The 22,854-nt window shown below is 38.6% G+C and overlaps 1 protein-coding gene across 5 annotated transcripts in view; it reads right to left on the bottom strand.

Annotated features, from left to right (window-relative positions):
• Window positions 1-4,579: 4,579 nt before the first annotated feature.
• Window positions 4,580-22,854, bottom strand: part of PANK1 (pantothenate kinase 1) — a 107,849-nt gene continuing 89,574 nt past the window's right edge. For 3 of the 5 annotated variants that reach the window (XM_082854684.1, XM_082854685.1, XM_082854686.1), the window contains 4 exons: window positions 18,407-18,583; window positions 17,775-17,898; window positions 9,390-9,515; window positions 4,674-6,329 (listed from right to left, as the gene is read on the bottom strand). In XM_082854684.1, coding sequence (XP_082710810.1) covers window positions 6,270-6,329; window positions 9,390-9,515; window positions 17,775-17,898; window positions 18,407-18,583 — 487 coding nt within the window. In that variant the 3' untranslated portion in view covers window positions 4,674-6,269. Of the gene's footprint in view, window positions 6,330-9,389; window positions 9,516-17,774; window positions 17,899-18,406; window positions 18,584-22,854 lie in introns of all 5 variants that reach the window. The other 2 variants (XM_082854682.1, XM_082854683.1) reach the window with 2 other exon arrangements.

Raw genomic sequence — 22,854 nt, 5'->3', positions numbered from 1 at the left:
ACATTTACTTAGGAATTTAAAAATTAGAATAAAGGCAAAAGGTTTAAGTTTCGCTTCTCATACTTGGTAACCTTACTCTGGGCAAGGCTTTTAGCATAGTTTTGCAACTTACCAATCGAATGATCAAAACTGATTTCCCCTGAGTTGAAATGTAAGACTCCATCATTGCTTCCAAATTCTCTTTTGCAGCACTGGGTCAATAGGTAAAAGCTGACATTAAAACATAAGCTTTAATTAACTAATTAATCGATAGTTAACATTATATAATGAGTTAATAAATCTTAAAGTTTGCATGCCAGTGTGTTTGGAAGTTGTGTGGGATCCGAAAACGAGACTCAGTTTGGCGTTTTCTTTTTAAAGCAAATCTTAATGTCATATACCCTTTTAAAAAGGTTAATTTCTTATATCCAAGGGTGGTTATATCTTGGTAGTATCTTTCTCGATGGCCACTAAAATAGATTATGCCACAGGTGAAATGGTCCTTAAGGTTCCCTGAGACCAAGCTTTGTAATGGACAGGGATTCCTCCAGCTTGATTTTGCTGAGGCAGTCGTCATGGTTAATTAACGACCACAGTCATGACTGACACAGACAGCTGAGGCCAGGCATGGAATGTAGAAACACAGGCTAAAGGACAGGAGGAATTGCATAATTAACTAAATGTTCAGGGCAGAGTCAACAAAACAGTTGTTCTTGACAACCAACCCATTTTCTCTGCAGTTGCTGAAAACTGTGTGGGTAGGATCCACAGATAATTGGCTCCCTTCTCCATTTCATTTTGCCTGTCTAAACATTGCATAAATAATTACTTGATAAATTCAATGTTGATGTTGGCACGTGAACAGACAGACAAGAGTGACTGCTTCTTTCAAAATTTATAAATCCAATATAAATAGTAATCAAACCCCAAAGGAGAATGCTTAAAAATATTCCTGTTTAACATTCACAATCCAATTTAACTTGCCTAATTTTAACCCACACACTTGTGGAGCTTAATACAGAAACACTCTTGGCCTACATTTAAAATAATGTAACATTTGACAAACTGTTCAAGTATTGAATTTAAAAATACCCTCTGCATAAATTATGGTTCTCATATAAACTCCAGATGCATTACTTGCAGGATTAACTTGGGGTTTATTTCTTCCTCAATGCACCATGTATACACACTCACACAAGTATGCAAACACAAGAAAAATGCTAGAAAACATAGTCTGAGAACATACCATGAAAAAAATATTTAATAAGTCAGGGTAAGTAAGCGAGTAGTCAATGGAAAACAATTATTTTAAAATTTAAATTTTCTTTAAAATTACAATTTAAGTATCTCTTAAAGGTACACAAGAAGACATAGACCACCTGCCTCACTCTGGAACTAAAATAGACAACTCATTAGCCACATTATGGCAGCCACATGGCATGAATTCTTTAGATGCTGAACCTGGTTAAAATAGCAACAGCAAATTTCATGAACAGAGTGAAGGGGAGGAAGAGAAGAGAGAAGAAAAAGTCTAATATAAAAGAAGTCCAGTTCTTTCTAGTTGTTTTAAATCTAAGGGAAAATTAAAACTCTTATTAAGCTATAACTGCAAAAATTAGAAAGGAAATCCATTTGTTCAAAAAGAAGAAACCTTAGGCAACTGGGGCTGAGGCTGTTGGCATTTATTATTTACTATTGTAACCACATCAACTCTGCCATACACATTTGACTAAATGCACTTGGTTGTTGTGTCTAAAAATGTTCAAGGAATGCACGGGGGAAAGCAGGTAGCAAATCAAATACAATGAGTAGAATATTTTACAAAACTGAAAACGACACCAATTAGGCTAAAATAAAGAATATCCAATTAACATACCTAATTTCACTTTGGTGCTGTATTTAAAGGATGTTTTCAACCTTCAAATTTAACTTATTTTTGAAAAGTATCTTTACTGAAATATAATTCACATACCATTTAATTAATTCAGTGGTTTCTAGTTGAGTTGTACAATCATCACTTCAATCAATTTTAGAACATTTTCATCACCAAAAAAGAAGCCTCATAACTATTAGCAGTAAGTCCTCATTTCTTCCAAATCCCCAGCCCTGGGAAACCACTAATCGAATTTCTGTCTCTTTGCCTATTCTAGACATTTTATATAAGCGGAATCACTTTGCTCTATTATCACTTTGAAGCCAGATTAATTCTAGTTTCACTTTACTTGACACTCTTTGATGGCTTCACACGGGCTACAGAAACATCTTTTACATGGAATACGAGTCCTTCCATAATCTGTTTTCTTCTCTCCTAGTATCTGGTTTCGCTCCCACTAACCACACTCCGGCTGAAGCAAACGGCGTCCCGGACAAGCCAGGTTGTTTCTTCTCTCAGTGCTTCTCTCATCCTGCTCTACTCGGTGGTCTCTACTTGTTGGTTAAGACTCTGTGAAAACTTTTCTTGCACCCTCCTCCAGGAGAGGGGACCAATGCCTCCTTCAAGGGCAGTTTTCTACCCTCAGTTGTGGGACTTTGTATAGGACCTGGTCCACGGCTACTCCTAAAACTGCATTTCCCACCACTCTGCCCGTTGTTTACTCCGGGCAGACTGGCCTCCTTACAGGTCTTCACAACCTCCATTCTCATTTTCCAGGAGTAAAAGTATTTTCCCCAGGTATTTCCATGGTGTGTTCTCAGCTTTATTCACCTCTGCTCCAATGTCACCTTCTAAGAGAGATTGTCTTTGAGCACTCTAACCAGAGAAGTTTCAATCCCCTTTTCATTTTCTAAACAGAATTACCTCCTTCTGAGGCCCCTCCACCCTACTTTTTCTCTTTGTAGTACTGATGTAACATTATGTAATTAAGAATGTATCTGTCTTCCCTTCCAGAATGTAAGGTCTGTGAGGATGGGTCTGTTTTGTTCACTGTTGTGAATGAATGAATGAATGACACCTGTGACACTTAATTATATGTGTTGGTTTAAGGCTTCTGTCTTCCCCACACCGGACAGCGGGGGTTGTATCCTATTCCTCCTAGTTTACTCAGTGCTCCTTCCTGGCACAAAATAACTTCTTAATATTCCTTGTATGACTGAATGATGTCAAGTATAAATTACCTGTAACAATGGTTCCCAACAAAGGGACTCTGAATCCATGTAAATATGGAATATGGAAAAGTACATAAGCTGAAGAATACAGGTAAATCTTTCCATGAGTCCTTTATCTGAAACTCTTGAGACCACTTCTGTTTTAAGATTCAGACTTGTTCCCTACTTTTTTTTTTAAGAAGATGTTGGGGGTAGGAGTTTATTAATTAATTAATTTATTTTGGCTGTGTTGGGTCTTCGTTTCTGTGCGAGGGCTTTCTCTAGTTGCGGCAAGCGGGGGCCACTCTTCATCGCGGTGCGCGGGCCTCTCACTATCGCGGCCTCTCTTGTTGTGGAGCACAGGCTCCAGAGGCACAGGCTCAGTAGTTGTGGCTCACGGGCCCAGTTGCTCTGCGGCATGTGGGATCCTCCCAGACCAGGGCTCGAACCCGTGTCCCCTGCATTAGCAGGCAGATTCTCAACCACTGCGCCACCAGGGAAGCCCTTGCTCCCTACTTAATTAACACCTCTGGTAGGGTCTTGGGCAGACCCTGTAATCAAACACATTAATAGCTTTGCAACAAAACATGTGAAGAGCCCGCCAAAGAATGATAAATAATGCTCAAATCAACTTTTTCTGTCAAGAGAAATGTTAAGAGTTTGGGATTCTGGAAGTGTGGATATGGGGCTGTAGACGTGTACTAGCATATGCAGATCTGTGTGATGTTTTATGCTAAAATGGATTCCCCACATTCCAGTTTAGAAATCACTGATTTAATGCATTAATTTACAAACATCTATTTTTTTTCCAGCATAGCTAGCATTAATGAAGCTTTTACTATGTGTTAGCCCTTGTGCTAAGCTTTTTAAATACATAGGTAAAAACTACTATTTGCCCCATTTTATGAGTGAGAAAATTAGGGTTTAGAGAGAGGGTTAGCAGCTTGTCCACAAAGCTTGTCAATAGCTGAGCTGGATCAAAACTGCAGCTGTCTCAGAACCAAAAGTCATGTTCTGGACCACCTGATCACCCTGAATTCATGGAGTTCAAGATAAAAATTCTTTAGTCTTGCCAAGTTTCTTCATGATGTTGAGACAAAGGAAAGTTTCTATAATTCAAGTGAATGTAAAAAAAATTCCTCAGGCTACAACTCCCTCATTAAAAAAAAAAAAAATGCTGGCTATAAGTAAACAACATTTAACTGATATTTGTATAACGGAGTAATTTATCTCTTCATGTTTTAAACATTTGTAATGAGAGATCAAGTAATTCCAGATAATTAAAAAATTATGTAGTCATACTAACTTGCTCTGATTTTATTTTTTGCAGAACCATGATCCAAGGGGTGCTATTCCCTAACAGATGAGAGTAGGAATGGCAGAAGAGAACAATTTAAAAAAGGTACTATCACAGAGGATATGTGTATTTTCACACTTACCTTTTTCAAGAGCATCTTAATTGCTTGAATTTTTTTAAGCCAGGCATAAGTTGATCAAATATAATTGTGATGACCAAATTTTGGAACTCTTTCAGAATAACAAAATATAGTAGTGATCTTTTGGGAATAAGGAGTTAGTTGTATAAGAACAATAAAGCTACATTAAAAAAAAAAACAAACCCCTGCATAGGGCTACAGCTTCAACTGAAGACACAGTGTTTTGGACCTTACCATGCTTATGTGAAAGCTTCAAGTTATGAAATGTAGAGTAGCAAAAGTACAACACATATTCATTTTATGATACAAAAGCAGATAAGATGGACATAAAGGTTAAGAAATGAAAATAACATATACACTAAAAAAAATCACAACAGAAACAGGCTTTATTTCAACCAGACAAATGAATACTTCCATTAACATCAACTTCTTCAAGACTTGAAGACATGGAAATTAAAGATAGTGCCCAGAGGCAGAGAAGGAAAGTTTCATCATGGAGCAATTGTACTGCCCTTCAAAAATCCCTTTCAGCAATATGCTCAATTCAAAAGATTAATTAGTTCTAAATCATTAGATCTCATGTGTTTCAGTATTTGTATAAGACTCTCATTTGAAAGTTACCCATCAGTCCCAATGATATCTTTCAAACAGAAAAAAAATATATAGATCAGTATAATAATTTTCTTAATTTTAGAAAGTGGGATTGAAATACAGTTTAAAATATTTCAAATAAAAAACAACTTTATTATTATTTAAGACGCCTTGTTACAAAGCTCCTAGCTACATACATGTACAAAACACAGATATTACCACACGACATCTCAACCCATGACTTCTCCTAAACATCCCAACGTGAACAGTTAATCTACCGGGAGACTTTCCCCTGTAAATCCCAATATCTTGCACAAGGATTTGTTGCCATTCATACGCTGTGCATGGATGAGGACACCTCATCAGAGAACATTTCCATTTAACATAACCTAACATAAAATGAATCTACCGCAACACTATATGTTCATAAGGGATACGACAAAATTGCATATAATTTTCAACTTTTGTCCGACTCACTAAATTCATGAACACTTTTTCAGAGTTTTCTCTTCAAGGGCACTTTTGAGAGCTTTAGATCTCGTGCTTAACTTTGTATTGAGTTGGTCAGCACCTTGATTAATATGAACAATTACATTAAAGAACGGTACTGGAGGGGGGACGGGGAGTCATCTGAGGACAGAAACAGGGGGAAGGACTCTCTTTTTCCCTAAGACATTCAAACAGAAAAAACAAGACCCAAAAAGGTAAACAAACAAACAAAATAGTGTTCACAGTAAAACATGACAGATTTGTAGTTTCATTTGAAACCAACAGCAAATCATGAAACGTCATGAAAAATATAAGTCAAGGTAAAATCTCCTAGAGTAATTACTAAATGAAGTTAAAATTACCACACTGATCAGTAAACCCCAGAAGAAAAATAAACAGCACTTACATTTCAGGTCCTTCTTAAATATCATATCATTTTTCAAAGTCAATGCATAAGATTGGTAGGTTTGGCCACGCTGCACAAATATTTTTTTAAAAAATACAGTATACAGAAAAAACTCTTGTATTCCCCATTTTGAATCATAAGCTCAAAACCCAAGAGAAAAGATCAGCTAGAAGGATTTTAATTATTTACAAATCCAGCAGGTTCATCTGCCATAATGGCTTGGCTTCCGTCCCACAGTGGCTTTCACCCTCTCGAGCCGCAGAGCTTGGATCCCTGTCCCATCTCTACTGGTCATCAGTCATTTTGAACAGTTCCAGCAGTGCCCCAACAGCTCCAAAATAACCCTACAACAACAATGAGAAAACTTCTGTACGATTATCTCTGAACCTTAGTCCAATACCTACTGTTTTTCATAATTCGAGGAATGCTGCCCCCTAATGCTATAGATACAAGAAACTTAAAACCTGACCTCTGGCATGAAACATGATATAATAATAATAATAATAAATGCATTGGATATCTATTTGTTTATATACATTAAATAAATTAACTGATGTAAAGTGCGTAGAAAAATATCTGGCCCCACAGTGTATACTACATCAGCGTTGACAATTTTTAGGATTTTTAGGATTAGGATTATTTCATTTTAATCCTTGTCATGGCAAAATTCACATTACTCCCATTCCACAGATGAGAAATGGGAGGTAACAAAGTAAATTACCCTTTCAAGGTCACATGAGTTGTGCCAGGGTTCAATCGCAAATCTGACTTCAAAGTTGTAATGTCTCACAAGGTACAGCTCTAAGCTTCCCTCAGTAGATCCCAGAAAGGCATCTAAATCAGCTCAAGTTTCCCTTTGCTCATCTGTAAAGGAAAAGCTCACGTATCTGTGAAAATGAAGGAAGCTGAAAAATGGAAATGTTTAGAGAAGCTGGTTTCCAAAAGCCAAGAGACTCTCCTCCTCTGGTATTTGCCTGACTCAACAGTTACTTACTGCGAAATGGGTGGCATTTGGCAGAACACTACATGTAGGATCTTTGCCTCCACTTCCAGCTGACCTCTGAGGGCTCACTATATGCTAGAAATTTACATGGATTTCCTCACTTAATCGTCACAGTAACTTTATGAGACAAATAATATTATCACCCCATTCCACAAAAGCTAAAACAGAAATGGAAAGGTAGAGTCATTGCCTAAGGTCTCCAAGTCAGTGAGGGCCTGCGCTCTCAACGGCTTGGCTAGACTACTTCTCTTAGGAGACGCACACTTACATAAGTGGAGTGAGTGGGACTGAGTGAGTGAGGACTCCAGGCAGGGCAGGAAGGCCACCTCACCAGCACCTCCCAAAAGTCCTCTCTCCATAATATCCTCCAGGAAGACCTGCCTAAGTGAGAGTGAACCTAAGAAGGTAGAGAAATTTCTGAGAAACACCTACAAGGAGATATAAAATTGCTCTACTTTCATCGGCCATAGAGACTGAGTTATGATACTTAGTAACAAACCAAAGCCATCATTCACAGAGGCCTAAGATTGTACAAAGGGATGCCTTTTTATCCAGAGAAGTAGGTTTCCCCCAAATGCTGGCTCTTTTTCCTTATCTTACCATCAACTAACTCCCTGTGTGCCCTTGTAGATGGCTTTTAATCCCTGACGGCTTCCAGGCTTTGTTTTCTGCCTTAGTCCAAGAGGATCTAAACTTAGGGTTGCCAGATAAATGCCAGGTAAAACAACTGTGTCCTAGATTTTTAATCGCTAAATATGGCAACACCAGATGGGCTAGAAGAGTGGTCTCCTTTTTCATTTTAATTATTTTTTTAAACAAAATCTTACAAGGGAAATGGGTAACTGAGCAGATAAAAAAGGAGCTGCTCTGGTTGGAGGAGGGCGAGTGAAAATTCTGAGACTCCACTGCCCTCGCCCCCCATAAAAAAGTTATATCGCTTCATGCCTTAGCCTCCTTAAAAAGACAAAAAGAAAAACTTTCTTTAGTACAGTTAAACAGTTAACTATTTGGTATTTAACTTCGGATTGTTTTAGATGCTTTAATAAAACAAAACATAGGCTTAGAGAGCTCTAAATAATTTATAAATGCATCAGCAACTTTTCAAATAAATAATTCAGTTCGGAGATGAGAAAAATGCCACAGTAGTTATTCATTACAATTAAAATTTATGACACTCGTTCTCCCAATGTTCTTTCTGCTGCAATATACCCAAGGCTTTGGGTACCTCCCGTGATAAACAGCTGCTCTCTACAGTATTGATTTTAAAGGGGAATAGAAGAGGTGGGAAGAGATGAGGGCTCCCCACTCAGTTTTAGAAACCTCCGATTTGTATTAGTGTAGAAACTGGATATAAGGGACCCTTTGCATTAACCGGAGCGCTCCACTTCTTCTGTAAACAGGCTGCCTAATGGCTAGCATACCAGCCTCTCAAGGCCACCAGGCCAGTCGGAGCAGCCCAAGCACTTCTGTTCTCAACAGCTGAGTTGTTTACTTGCCAAGAGTCACCTGTGTTTATCCTCAAATTTGTTTATGACAGTTTGATTGTTAATGTAATAATCTAATGTAATTATATGCCACCTAAACCAATAAAAAGAGTACAAGATGAATGGTCACCTCTTTGAAAATCCAGTTAAATTCTTGAGAAAGATTAAAAAGCTAGTTAACAAGTGAAAGTTGCTAGGAAAGTAGATCTTAAAAGTTCTCATCACGAGGAAAAAAAAATGTAACAATGTGTGGTGATGGACGATAACTAAACTTACACTGATAACCATTTTACAGTATATACATATATCAAATCATTGTTGTGTACCTTAAACTTATACAATGCTATATGTCAATTATATCTCAATAAAAATGGAAAAAAATGAAACAAAGATTGAAAAAGGTAGTCACAAACCACTGCCCTCTGTTTAGGTGGATCCTACCTATGAAAGATTGGGAAAATCTAGAATGACTCTGCAACCAAATTGCTTCATAAGTATCTTTAATTTCTTGATCTACTTTAAAGAAACAAACCAGATATCATAAAAGTTGCATAATACTTGTGGATTATGGGGAAAAAAAAGACAATTACAAAGCTCTGATCAGCAGAACCCATGCTCAAAAATAGGTCTTGGTCCTACATCAAGAAATTGGTGAGTGAATGAACATTTATACATTTTATATTAAAATAGAATGGTAAAAGTAGGAAGATATTTTTCCATGATTAATCATTTAAACATTTTTTTTGTTTTTTTAAATTAACCATCTACTAGTCCTGATTGTTGGATAATAGAGCTTCCATTTTATATAATGTTCTTCCTTATCTTTTGCATAAATGCAAACTAAGGAACCCGCTCATATGTTAGACAACCCAAAAACTTCCATGTAGGACAATTAAGTCCATGTGAACTCAACCTACCTCATGTTCCAAAAACAGAGCTTTTAGCTGTCCTTTGGACCAAAAATCCATGGCATATGCTAGCAGCTTCATGGAGACCATATTGATTCTGAGAAAATTCCCAACAAACACAACTCTGTCAATATTCTGGAAAAAAAAAAATGAAAGAAAAACAATGGAACCATGACATAAAAATAACATTTAGCAACAGACCCAATGTGCTGTGTATCACGGTACTCCAGGACCTTGCAGAGTGAATTTTTTTTTTAAGTGGAATTATTTCAGGATTTCCAAGATGAAGTCAAACAAACCTCAGAATGCATTCCACAAGAACATGAGGGGAAGAATTTGGTGGGGGGAGGCAGAGACTAATACTGGGCTCATTTACAGGTATTATGTTAGGCTGCCTTAGATCTGATATGAAATTTAGCTCCCAACATTCACATATGAAATTAAAACTGGAGTTCATCTAAATTTGCCTGTGTATTCCTTAAATCCCCCAAACTTCCAACTATAAAATATATTATTACCAACTCATAAATTATTTTTAAAATTTTATTTATTAAAAAAATTTTTTTTAAAAATTATTTTGGCCATGGCACGTGGCTCATGGGATCTCAGTTCCCTGACCAGGGATCGAATCTGGGCCATGGCAATGACAGCTCCAAACCCCAACCACTAGGCCACCAGGGAACTCCCAACCAACTCAATAAATTAAATGGCTACGGCATGGTTATTCATCTAACAACTGTGGTCAGGTTGCTCTATGCCAAACACTGGGAATACAAAAAAGAAACAATACCCAGTCTCTACCTTTAGGATATATGGTGAAATATCCTGTTTGGTCAGTATGTGGGTTACAATATAACAAAAAATACATTTATATTTTTGTTGTCACGGGTACAGATTTGTATTCTGAACACACCCCTCACACTGAGCTCAGCCTATCTGCCACACAGACACTGCTCACTCCTCACTCACTCACAGAGCCAGTTGCTATGGTCACTCATATCAAAGGGAAGGGAGTCTTGGGAGCTGGCATTATTCTGTTCAGTCTATCAAGAGCAACCAGGGTCTGGGAACATCGCCTTCTAACTGTCTGAAGCTTTAACAATACATGAACCCATTAACCACTGTGAAAATTTTCCCTGGGTAGAGGGGTGGGAGGTGGGCCCACGATTAGGGGTCCAGCAGGGACAGGGGAGACCCTGGGTGGGGGTAGGCATGGAGGAAGGGAAGGGAACGTGGCCAGTGCTTTCCCTGTCCACTTAGGCACTGGGGAGCCTGTTGGGCTCCCAGGCCTAATCCCCTGCCCTGGAGCCTCCCTCCTACCCTGCAGAGCCCAAGCCTCACCCCACACCCCCAGCCACTGCCCTGCCTCTGCACTCGGAGACCCCCTCTGAGACCCCCTCCAACACGCTGGGCATAAACCCCAGCCACACACCCTCACCCAGGGCCTTACCTCCAAACTCTGGAACTCCACACTCCAGAGGCTCCTGTTTGGACATGCTGCCTCTCCCCCTCTGCGCAGGTCCTAAGCAGAGGCCCCACCCCACGCTTGAGCATCGCCCCTGCCTAAGTTCCACCCCCTGCCTAAACTCTGCCCCCCATAGCCAAGGCTTTTTATTTTTTTTCTTTTTTCCTCTTTTAGATTAGGGTTCTGTTTCACCTTGTAGTTGATTCACTTACATTTTCATTTTTTCTAATAGTTCTTTTATTTTTGGAATTTTATTTTGTTCTTTATACTTTGTTATTATTCTGCTCCTTTTGGCTTGTTCCCCCTCCTTCTTTTTTTAATTTTTTCTTCTTTTTTTCATTTTTTACCTTGTTGCATTTGTTTCGATTTTATTTTTCCTAATATATTTTTATCTTTCTAATTTTATTTTATTTTTTATTCTTTGTTATTGAACTGCTCCTTTTTTTTTCTCTTTCTTTTTTTTTTTTTTGCCACACCATGTGGCTTGCGGAATCTTGGTTCCCAGGCTGGAGGTTGGGCCTGAGCTCCTGTGGTGGGAGCACCAAGTCCAAACCGCTGGACTAACTGAGAAGCTCAGACCCCAGGGAATATTAATCAGAGTAAGGACTCCCAGAGGTCCTCATTTCACACCAAGACCCAGCTCTACCCAACTGCCTGTAAACTCCAGTGTGGACGCCTCAGGCCAAACAACCAGTAAGACAGGAATACAGCCACACCAATCAAAAAAAAAAAAAAAAAAGAAATGACAAAAATATGTTACAGATGAAACAGCATGGTAAAAACCTACAAGACCAAATAAATGAAGATGAAGTAGGCAACCTACCTGAAAAAGAATTCAGAGTAATGATAGTAAAGATGATCCAAAATCTCGGAAACAGAGTGGTGAAAATACAAGAAATGTTTAACAAAGATCTAGAAGAACTAAAGAGCAAACAATGATGAACAACACAATAATTGAAATTAAAAATACTCTAGAAGAAATCACTAGCAGAATAACTGAGGCAGAAGAATGGATGAGTGAGCTGGAAGATAAAATGGTGGGAATAACTGCCAGGGAGCAGAAGAAAGAAGAAAGAATGAAAAGGATTGAGGGCAGTCTCAGAGACCTCTGGGACAACATTTAACACACCAACATTCGAATTATACGGGCCCCAGAAGAAGAAGAGAAAAAGAAAGGGTCTGAGAAAATATTTGAAGACATTATAGTCGAAAACTACCCTAACATGGGAAAGGAAATAGTCAATCAAGTCCAGGAAGTGCAGAGAGTCCCATACAGGATAAACCCAAAGAGAAACATGTTGAGACACATATTAATCAAACTATCAAAAATTAAATACAAAGAAAAATTATTAAAAGCAGCAAGGGAAAAGCAACAAATAACATACAAGGGGAATCACCATAAGGTTAACAGCTGATCTTTCAGCAGAAACTCTGCAAGCCAGAAGGGAGTGGCAGGACATATTTAAAGTGATGAAAGGGAAAAACCTACAACCAAGAAAAAACCTACAACCTTACTCTACCCAGCAAGGATCTCATTCAGATTCGACAGAGAAATCAAAAGCTTTACAGACAACCAAAAGCCACGAAAATTCAGCACCACCAAACTAGCTTTAAAACAAATGCTGAAGGAACTTCTCTAAGTGGGAAACACAGGAGAACAAAAAGACTCATAAAAACAAACCCAAATCAATTAAGAAAATGGTAATAGGAACATACATATTGAAAATCACCTCAAATGTAAATGGATTAAATGCCCCAACCAAAAGACACAGACTGGCTGAATGGATACAAAAACAAGACCCTTATATATGCTGTCTACAAGAAACCCACTTCAGACCTAGGGACACATACAGACTGAAAGTGAGGGGATGGAAAAAGATATTCCATGCAAATGGAAATCACAAGAAAGCTGCAGTAGCAATACTCATATCAGATAAAATAGATTTTAAAATAAAGACTGTTACAAGAGATAAGGAAGGACACTACATAATGATCAAGGGATCAATCCAAGAAGAAGATATAACAACTGTAAATATTTATGCACCCAACATAGGAGCACCTCAAGACATAAGGCAATCGACAGTAACACCATAATACTGGGGAATTTTAACACCCCACTTACACCAATAGACACATCATCCAGACAGAAAATAAATAAGGAAACAAAAGCTTTAAGTGACACAACAGACCAGATAGACTTAATAGATATTTTTAGGACATTCCAGCTGAAAGTGGAAGTGCACATGGTACGTTCTTCTAGAATACTTTCTTCTCAAGTGCACATGGTACGTTCTCTAGAATAGATCACATCTTGGGTCACAAATCAAGGCTTGGAAAATTTAATAAAATTGAAATTGTATCAAGCATCTTTTCTGACTACAACGCTATAAGATTAGAAATCAATTACAGGAAAAAACAGTAAAAAACACAAGTACATGGAGGCTAAACAGTGCACTGCTAAATAACCAAGAAATCACTGAAGAAATCAAAGAAGAAATTAAAAAAATACCTAGAAACAAATGACAACGAAAACAAAACGATCCAAAACGTATGGAACGCAGCAAAAGCATTTCTAAGAGGGAGGTTCATAGCAATTCAAGCTCACCTCAAGAAACAAGAAAAAACTCAAATAAACAACCTAACCTTACACCTAAAGCAACTAGGAAAAGAAGAACAAAGAAAACCCAAAGTTAGTAGAAGGAAAGAAATCACAAAATCAGAGCAGAGATAAATGAAATAGAAATGAAGAAAATAATAGCAAAGATCGATAAAACTAAAAGCTGGTTTTTTGAGAAGATAAAAAAAGTTTATAAACCTTTAGCCAGGGACTCATCAAGAAAAAAAGGGAGAGGACTCAAATCAATAAAATTAAAAATGAAAAAGGAGAGATTACAACTGACACCACAGAAATACAAAAGATCATAAGAGACTACTACCAGCAACTATATGCCAATAAAATGGACAACTTGGAAGAAATGGACAAATTCTTGGACAAGTACAGCTTTGCAAGATTGAACCAGGAAGAACTGGAGAATATAAACAGACCAATCACAGATAATGAAATTGAAACTGTAATTAAAAATCTTCCAACAAACAGAAGTCTAGGACTAGAGGGCTTCACAGGCGAATTCTATCATTTAGAGAAGCGTTAATATCCATCCTTCTCAAACTCTTCCAAAAAATTGTGGAGTGAGGAATACTCCCAAACTCATTCTATGAGGCCACAATCACCCTGATACCAAAACCAGACAAAGATATCACCAAAAAAGAAAATTATAGACCAACATCACTGATGGACATAGACACAAAAATCCTCAACAAAATAATAGCAAACAGAATCCAACAACACAGTGAAAGGATCGTACACCATGATCAAGTGGGATTTATCCCAGGGATGCAAGGATTCTTCAATATACACAAATCAATCAATGTGCTACACCATATTAACAAACTGAAGAATAAAAACCATATGATCCTCTCAATAGATGCAGAAAAAGCTTTTGACAAAATTCAACACCATTTATGATAAAAGCTCTCCAGAAAGTGGGCACAGAGGGAACCTACCTCAACATAATAAAAGCCATATATGACAAACCCACAGCCAACATCCTTCTCAATGGTGAGAAACTGAAATCATTTCCTCTAAGATCAGGAACAAGACAAGGTTGTCCACTCTCACCACTATTATTCAACGTAGTATTGGAAGTCCTAGCCACAGCAGTTAGAGAAGAAAAAGAAATTAAAGGAATCCAAATTGGAAAAGAAGAAGGAAAACTGTCACTGTTTGCAGATGACATGATACTATACATAGAGAATCCTAAAGATGCTATCAGAAAACTATTACAGCTAATCAATGAATTTGGTAAAGTAGCAGGATACAAAATTAATGCACAGAAATCTCTTGCATTCTTATACACTAACAATGAAAGATCATAAAGAGAAATTAAGGAAAAAATCCCATTTACCACTGCAACAAAAAGAATAAAATACCTAGGAAAAAACCTCCCTAAGGAGTCAAAAGACCTGTACTCAGAAAATATAAAACACTGATGAAAGAAATCAAAGATAACATAAACAGATGGAGAGATATACCATGCTCCTGGACTGGCAGAATCAATATTGTGAAAATGACTATACTACCAAAAGCAAGCTACAGGTTCAATGCAATCCTTGTCAAACTACCAATGGCATTTTTCACTGTGAAAATGACTATACTACCAAAAGCAAGCTACAGGTTCAATGCAATCCTTGTCAAATTACCAATGGCATTTTTCACAGAACTAGAACAAGAAAGTTTACAATTTGTATGGCAACACAAAGACCGTGAATAGCCAAAGCCATCTTGAGAAAGAAAAACGGAGCTGGAGGAATCAGGCTCCCTGACTTCAGACTATACTACAAAGCTACAGTAATTAAGACAATATGGTACTGACACAAAAACAGAAATATAGATCAATGGAACACGATAGAAAGCCCAGAGAAAACCTCCACACATACGGTCCCCTTATCTTTGACAAAGGAGGCAAGAATAGACAATGGAGACAGCCTCTTCAGTAAGTGGTGCTGGGAAAACTGGACAGCTACATGTAAAAGAATGAAATTAGAACACTCCCTAACACCATACACAAAAATAAACTCAAAATGGATTAAAGACCTAAATGTAAGGCCAGACACTATCAAACGCTTAGAGGAAAACATAGGAAGAACACTCTATGACATAAATCACAGCAAGATCTTATTTGACCCTCCTGCTAGGGTAATGGAAATAAAAACAAAAATAAACAAATGGGACCTAATGAAACGTAAAAGCTTTTGCGCAGCAAAGGAAACTATAAACAGGATGAAAAGACAACCCTCAGAATGGGAGAAAATATTTGCAAACGAAGCAACTGACAAAGGATTAATCTCCAAAATATACAAGCAGCTCATGCAGCTCAATATCAAAAAAACAAACAACCTAATCCAAAAATGGGTGGAAGACCTAAATAGACATTTCTCCGAAGAAGACATACGGATGGCCAACAAATACATGAAATGATGCTCAACATCAGTAATCATTAGAGAAATGCAAATCAAAACCACAATGAGGTATCACCTCACACCGGTCAAAATGGCCATCATCAAAAATTCTACAAACAATAAATGCTGGAGAGGGTGTGGAGAAAAGGGAATCCTCCTGCAGTGTTGGTGGGAATGTAAATTGATACAGCCACTATGGAGAACAGTATTGAGGTTCCTTAAAAAACTAAAAATAGAACTACCATATGACCCAGGAATCCCACTACTGGGCATATTCCCTGAGAAAACCATAATTCAAAGAGTCATGTACCACAATGTTCACTGCAGCACTATTTACAATAGTTAGGACGTGGAAGCAACCTAAGTGTCCATCGACAGATGAATGGATAAAGAAGATGTGGCACATATATACAATGGAATATTACTCAGCCATGAAAAGAAACGAAAGTGAGTTACTTGTAGTGAGGTGGATGGACCTAGGGTCTGTCATATAGAGTGAAGTAAGTCAGAAAGAGAAAAACAAATACTGTATGCTAACGCATATATATGGAATTTAAAAAAGTGGTACTGATGAACCTAGTGGCAGGGCAGGAATAAAGATGCAGATGCAGACGTAGAGGACAGACTTGAGGGCACAGGGTGGGAAGGGGAAGCTGGGACGAAGTAAGAGAGTAGCATTGACATATTTACCCTACCAAATGTAAAATGGATGGCTAGTGGGAAGCTTCTGCATAGCACAAGATCAACTTGATGCTTTGTGATGACCTTGAAGGATGGGATAGGGAGGGTGGGAGGGAGGCTCAAGAGGAAGGGGATGTGGGGATATATGTATACATATAGCTGATTCACTTTGTTGTACAGCAGAAATGAACACAACATTGTAAAGCATTTATACTCCAATAAAGATGTGAAAAAAAAATATTGTGAAAGGAGGATGTCTCTCTTGTAACCCCAGAGTTCAAAGGAAGGGCTGCCATCCACCTATTATAAAGACTGCCTCATACCCTGTTTAACAGTCCACTATTCAACTAGAAGGGGGTTGGAAAGGGTTTCTGCAGTACCTGTAATGTTCTAATTTTTGATCTGTGTGGTGGGTATTAGGGGGTGTGTGTGTGTGTGTGTGTGTGTGTGAAAATTCGTCAGGCTGTACACTTGTGATTTGAGCCCTCTTCTGTAGGTATGTCATATTTCTCTTAAAATTTATATTAAAAAAAAGTCTACTACTGATGCTACTAGATTCTTTAGTGCTTCTTCTACTATTACCTATTCCATGCCCCCTCTTTCTTGTCCTCCTAATACAACTCAGCTGTATTACACACCTACTTTACACATCTTGTATTTCAGAAAAGGGTTCCATTCTTTGCAAAGGAATTTTGCGGTGTTTTAACACATGGTACCAAAGCTTGGTCTGTCATCAGGTCCACCCTTTCTTGTGCCTGGGGCTCTGGCTGGCCCCAGCTGTAGCAAGCTCTCTGTGCTTTGATAGCCCTGTACAATGCTGCTTGAACTCCATGCCACAAGGCAACACTGTAAAGAAGCTGAAAGCAGAGAGAATATCGAATATTGCAAGTGGAATGTTTTACCTGCAATTATTTGCAAGGACGCAGAGAGATTTTCGCCAGCCTTCATTAGGTGTGTGTCCATGAGGTTGGAGAGGTTATGGTATAGATTGTCATTTTTACCATGTTTCCACAGTTAGATGGTTTTGTTTGTCATCATCTAGTGCCTACTTAAAACTTAAACATACTCCTGTCCCTCCCCGCAACACACGCCCCTCATGTCCTACCAGGTGTGGCTACGAGGAAGGGCAGGTTTCCTAAGGATCTGTGGTTTTGTGAGGGTCAACAGTTATTGCACTGCCAAACGATGTTTATGAATGACACATGGCTTTCCCTAGGTTAAGGCCTTACCTCATTCAATGCACACATCCGAGCAATGGAGCCAATGTTGTTGGTGATGGTGACCAGGGTGGCTCGGGCGAGGTCTTCCTTGCTGATGGAATCTCGCTTTTCCTTACTCATCATGTTGCCAAAGCTATGTTGGAAATAGTAGCGAGAGTGTTCAAAATCATCCTTAGGCAGGCCCCATGCTTCCACCAAAGTACTGTGGAAAGCTTTAAGAATAACTCTGATTGAGCTCAAATGACCTGATTTGGCTACCATGGTTTACAAGCAGACAGGATTACGGTATGAATGGTTGGCTGCCCTTTTCTTAATAGGGACCAAGTAGCATGGCTATTAACGGGGAAAAAAAAAAAAAATTTAAATGCCTCTAGATATCTGGACAAGAATGGAACGGGGGAAACTGTTGCAGTTTTCCAGAACCTTCTTTCAAAGCTGCCTTATTTTAAGTACAAGCATCAAGAGCTAAACATCTCAGTGCTTCATCAAGGGCAGGAGATCAAGTCTGAGCTCCAATACCATAGATCCTTGCACCAGGCTGGTGGGTTGACATTTAAAAAAAACAACAACTAAATGAACAGCCAGGGTGGAGAGGTTGCCTTGTGTTTAATCGCTACTGCTCCTAGCTACTTAGTCTCTACCTTGATGCTACCGCAGATCCTTGAAGGCCAAATCGTTCATAGTCTCCTCCGTAAATGTCCTTCACCAGCTTATCAACATTGGTGCTGTCGCCTTTAGCTGCCATTTCCAGAGCTTCTTCAAAGGTCTCACAACCAGTCAGCAAGCAACATAGGCCTAGGAATGTTCCACCTCCAAGACTGAAGGAACAATAAGGTTTATTTTTTAAGTTTTACTTTAAGAGATGCCCATCCAAGTCCCCAACTACATCAATATCACTAATATGGGTTAATAAGAACAGAAGAAAAACAAAGGGGCACTTGAATCAAAGTGCTGGGTGAAAAAGAGCTTTAGGGTAGATTGGATAAAAAAAGAGGGCAGAGACTAAAAGAAACATCAAGGAAAATTCGCCCTGAAGTTTAAGAACAAAACCAGAGAAAGACTCTCACTGATTTCCGTTGTGAGACCTTGAACTAGCCACTGACCTAAGTGCCTCATGCAATCTTCCCACCTATAAAATGGGGCCAAATCATGATCTATCTCCCTTATTTGCGTGGTCTGAAAGCAGCAAATAACCAGAGAAATGACCTCTATTAAAAAGAAAAAATACAAACATATGTAGCTAAACAAATACTTAGAAAAAGAAACTGTGTGTACCTGAAGCACAGTTCATATCTATAGAGACAAACTCTGTGGTGACAAAACTGAACTGGGACGCTGCGTGGAATAGCTGGCCCCCAAGCTGTATCTTTCATCTGACCTTGCTTCTCTAGCAGAAATAATTTCATTTAAGCTCCTCAAAAATTTCAAAAAGGAAACCACCGATGGATCTCATATTGGATTTTTTTCTAGTAAATTCTAGAAAAGGTTATTAGTACTTTACTTACCACCCAATAGTCAAAGAATAGTAACAAAGATCTTAAAATGGTTTCAATGCTCAAACCGTGTTTTAAAAGCTTTCAGTTGTTTGGGGGGAAATTCTTCTAAAATAGTCTTTTGAGAAAAAATTAGAAACCAATTATGATAGTTGAAAGTGAACTCAATTGTGTATTAATATCAAAGTTACCTGAGGGGAAGTAAAGCAGATTCAGAGTAAAGCTGTCACCAGTGAGCTCCTGGCAGGAAAGAGCACTGATATGGCCATGAATGGGCCTTACTCTTTACCTACTAGACAGAAGAGCAAATGCACATCAATTTGTTCTGAAGCCTCAAGAGCTGCTAGTCCTGGGAATTCCACATGTGTTTGGCTACTGGCTTTTAAGAGAAAATTCAAGTTGAGATCGAGGTTATTTTTAAAACTTAAATTTGAAAAAAGAAAATTTAGGGTAAATTATACTGACTGTCAATAACTGTTACCAAGAAGGCACCAGATTATAGACACACGGTTCTTTAAATCACATCTAAGGACTAACTGTGATATTTCTTAAATAGCGATTCTTACAAAAATACATACTTGATTGAAATGATGGGTCCTCATGGAAAATTAGGTAGCTGGGCACAAGTCACCGTATCCAAACTGTAGGTGCAGTACCACAAGGACAAAAAGAGCTCTGTGGGCATTACTGCCTTGACACCTCAGTCACAGTAGAAAGTTTGGATTCCCTCTAAGAAAGTTTGTCTTCATTTACATTTAACAGGGCACCTCATGCGACGTCGTTAGTTTCAGTCTACCCTAGAAAGCTAGCGTGGTTTAATGGGAACACTTTTTGGTTTGCGTGTCATCTGAATTTGCCTTGTTTTCTCTCTTTATATTCTTTTAAAAGGCTTGGCTCACATTTCTAGTTCCTACCTTTCATCCACACTAATAACCTTTCTTTGACTATCAGGTATTTGGATTCATCAAGGTGTTCAACAACCAACTCCAGACATAGGTACCTGAAGACACTGGCTGACTTAGAAAGAAGGCAACTCATCATCTGATGTGTTGGTATGAGTGAAAAAGGACATGGGCTTTGTATGACTGGAAAGTGACAGGTGACTCCAGACAAAGAATCGGAGCTGAATGGAGGAAGCGAGCATGAATTGGCACAGCTGGAGTACTGCAGATAGGAGGAAAGAATGCACGGTTGCAGAAGAGCACTTTATTGACCTCCTTAACCTGCTAACCACTCTCTAGTCTAGTGATTCTCTCATAATCAGATACATGTTTGTTTCAGCAGACACACAGCAAGATTCTCAGCAAATCAGAGACCAAAACATCATTTTTTTAAAAAAACCCAACCAACTTGTAGTGAGGAATTTTCGGAAGAAGTAGAAGAATCCAATTACTTAATTATCCATGCCCTTAAAACTGATTCCAAAAGAATGAAATGAACTGCACTGTTCGTTTCACTGAAGTTTTAAAATTCTTTTCATTCCCCTTTTAATAGATTACACATTCTAACAATGTTAGCTGTTAAGTTCTGTTTTTTCAGTTGACTTCTATAATAAAATTGGAGTTGGTCTACAGAAATGTTGCTACTAATCTAGGATGCAGTAAAGTTACAGACAACACTGAAACAAACCATTTAAAATCACATGCTTAAAAGGAAACTGATATCCTGTAACGATGTGGCTTCCTAAAAATAAAAATGCTTAATGGGAAAATAGGGTATATGAGAATAACAAAAAGCCTAGAGTTATAGCTATCACAGTAGGAGTAACAAAATTAAAACTGAAGCCTTTGCTTAAATCAGTGATTCCCAAAGTGTATTCCACACACGGATGTTCACTGCTGACCAAAACACAGGCACACCTCATTTTCCTGTGCTGCCCTTTATTACACTTTGCAGATATTGCATTTTTTACAAATTGAAGGTTTGCAGCAATCCTGCATCCGCAAGTCTATCGGTGCCATTTTTCCAACAACACTTGCTCACTTTGTGTCTCTGTGTCACATTTTGGGTAATTCTCCCAATATTTCAAATTTTAAAATTATTATTCTATTTGTTATGGTGATCTGTGATGTTTGGTGCTACTATCGATAAGGATTATTACCCACTGAAGGCTTAGATGATGGCTAGCATTTTTTAGCAATAACATATTTTTTAATAAAGGCATATACGTTTTTAAAACATAATTCTAGTGCACACTTAATAGACTACAGTACAGTGTAAACACAACATTTATATGCACTGAGAAACCAAAAAATTCGTGTGATTCGCCTTATGGCGATACTCGCTATTGCGGAGGTCTAGAATGGAACCTGCAGTATCTCCGAGGTATGCCTCTAGTTTAGATCCGTGGTTTTCTAACTTGGATCAAAAAATACCTTTGGCAGAACAACTCTGGTTGGACAAGATCTGGGGCCCAGAGACTTGATATTTCATTCCCCTCCCCCACCTGTGGCAGCCCCAGAAAGGGCTCTCTAGTAACCTTCAGTCTCCTGTAGCACCTTTCCAAAACTACTGGTTAAAGAGAGCTTGTAAGGAAGCTCGGGCATCCACAGAGGATTTGTTGATGTTGCAAATCAGTGATCATTAACTGGCATTTACCAATAACTGGAATGGACAGACATTATTGCACACGTGACAGATATCAAACGTCACAATTGGGCTCGTTATTCAAAGACAACCCAGATCCTTAGAACCCCCAAGTTTGAGAGAGAGTACCTGTGATATAATTCATGAATTTGTTAAGTGTTAATGAACAAAATTATAAATATCTCCAATTCTGGAAAATGTTTAGCTTGTTGTTACCTTGAGACTAGCTCTACCAATTCAATGGCTCCTTTGGGGAAGCAGTTTGTAGTTTCTTAAAAATTATACCTTTCTCAGGAGATCACTCTCTCAAGGCAAAACCAGCTCAGCCGAATTCTGCGTTTGTCTCGGACAGTTCTGACAGTCCTAATGAGGCCACGGGGCCCGTTGTGATGCTCATGTGAGCAAGTAAGGTTAGTGCTGTATTCTCAGTGAGGAAATGTATTGACTAGCGGCAATTAACGTACACACCAAAGCCTATATTCCGGACACAAGCAGGATCAGTCAGAATGTGTGGTTCAGGGTTTCTTAACACCACTAACTGTTAACATTTGGGGCTTGATACTTTTTTTGCTGTGGGGGACTGACCAATGCACTGTAGGATACTTAGCAGCGTCCCTAACCTCTGGTCACTAGATGCCATTATCATTGCACCTCCAGTTGTGACAACCAAAAAATGTCTCCAGACGTTGCCAAACGTCCCCTGGGGGCCTCAATCTTCCCTTCCCCAGTGGTGAACCACTGATGTCTGCAGAACCCATCACAAGTCATGTCAATACAGGAGAAAAGCAGTGCTCTCCTCCTAACGGGTGAGTAGAACCGCAGAATTTCAGAACTGGAAAAGCTTGTAGAAACTAAGAAACAACTCACTCACTTCATGGCACAAACAAGGAAACTGAGGCCCAGAGAAGTTACGTGATATCTTCATCTATCAAAAACAAGGGTTTCAATACCATGTTTCAAAGCACGCAACACTAGTTCCTTAAGTTGTTCTTCCAAAACTGGGCTCTGTG

The sequence above is a fragment of the Leucopleurus acutus genome, assembly GCF_964270905.1.
Source record: "Leucopleurus acutus genome assembly, chromosome: 14".
Taxonomy (NCBI): domain Eukaryota; kingdom Metazoa; phylum Chordata; class Mammalia; order Artiodactyla; family Delphinidae; genus Leucopleurus; species Leucopleurus acutus.
Note: the sequence above shows the minus strand (reverse complement) of the source record. Positions and strands in the feature narration are given on the sequence as shown.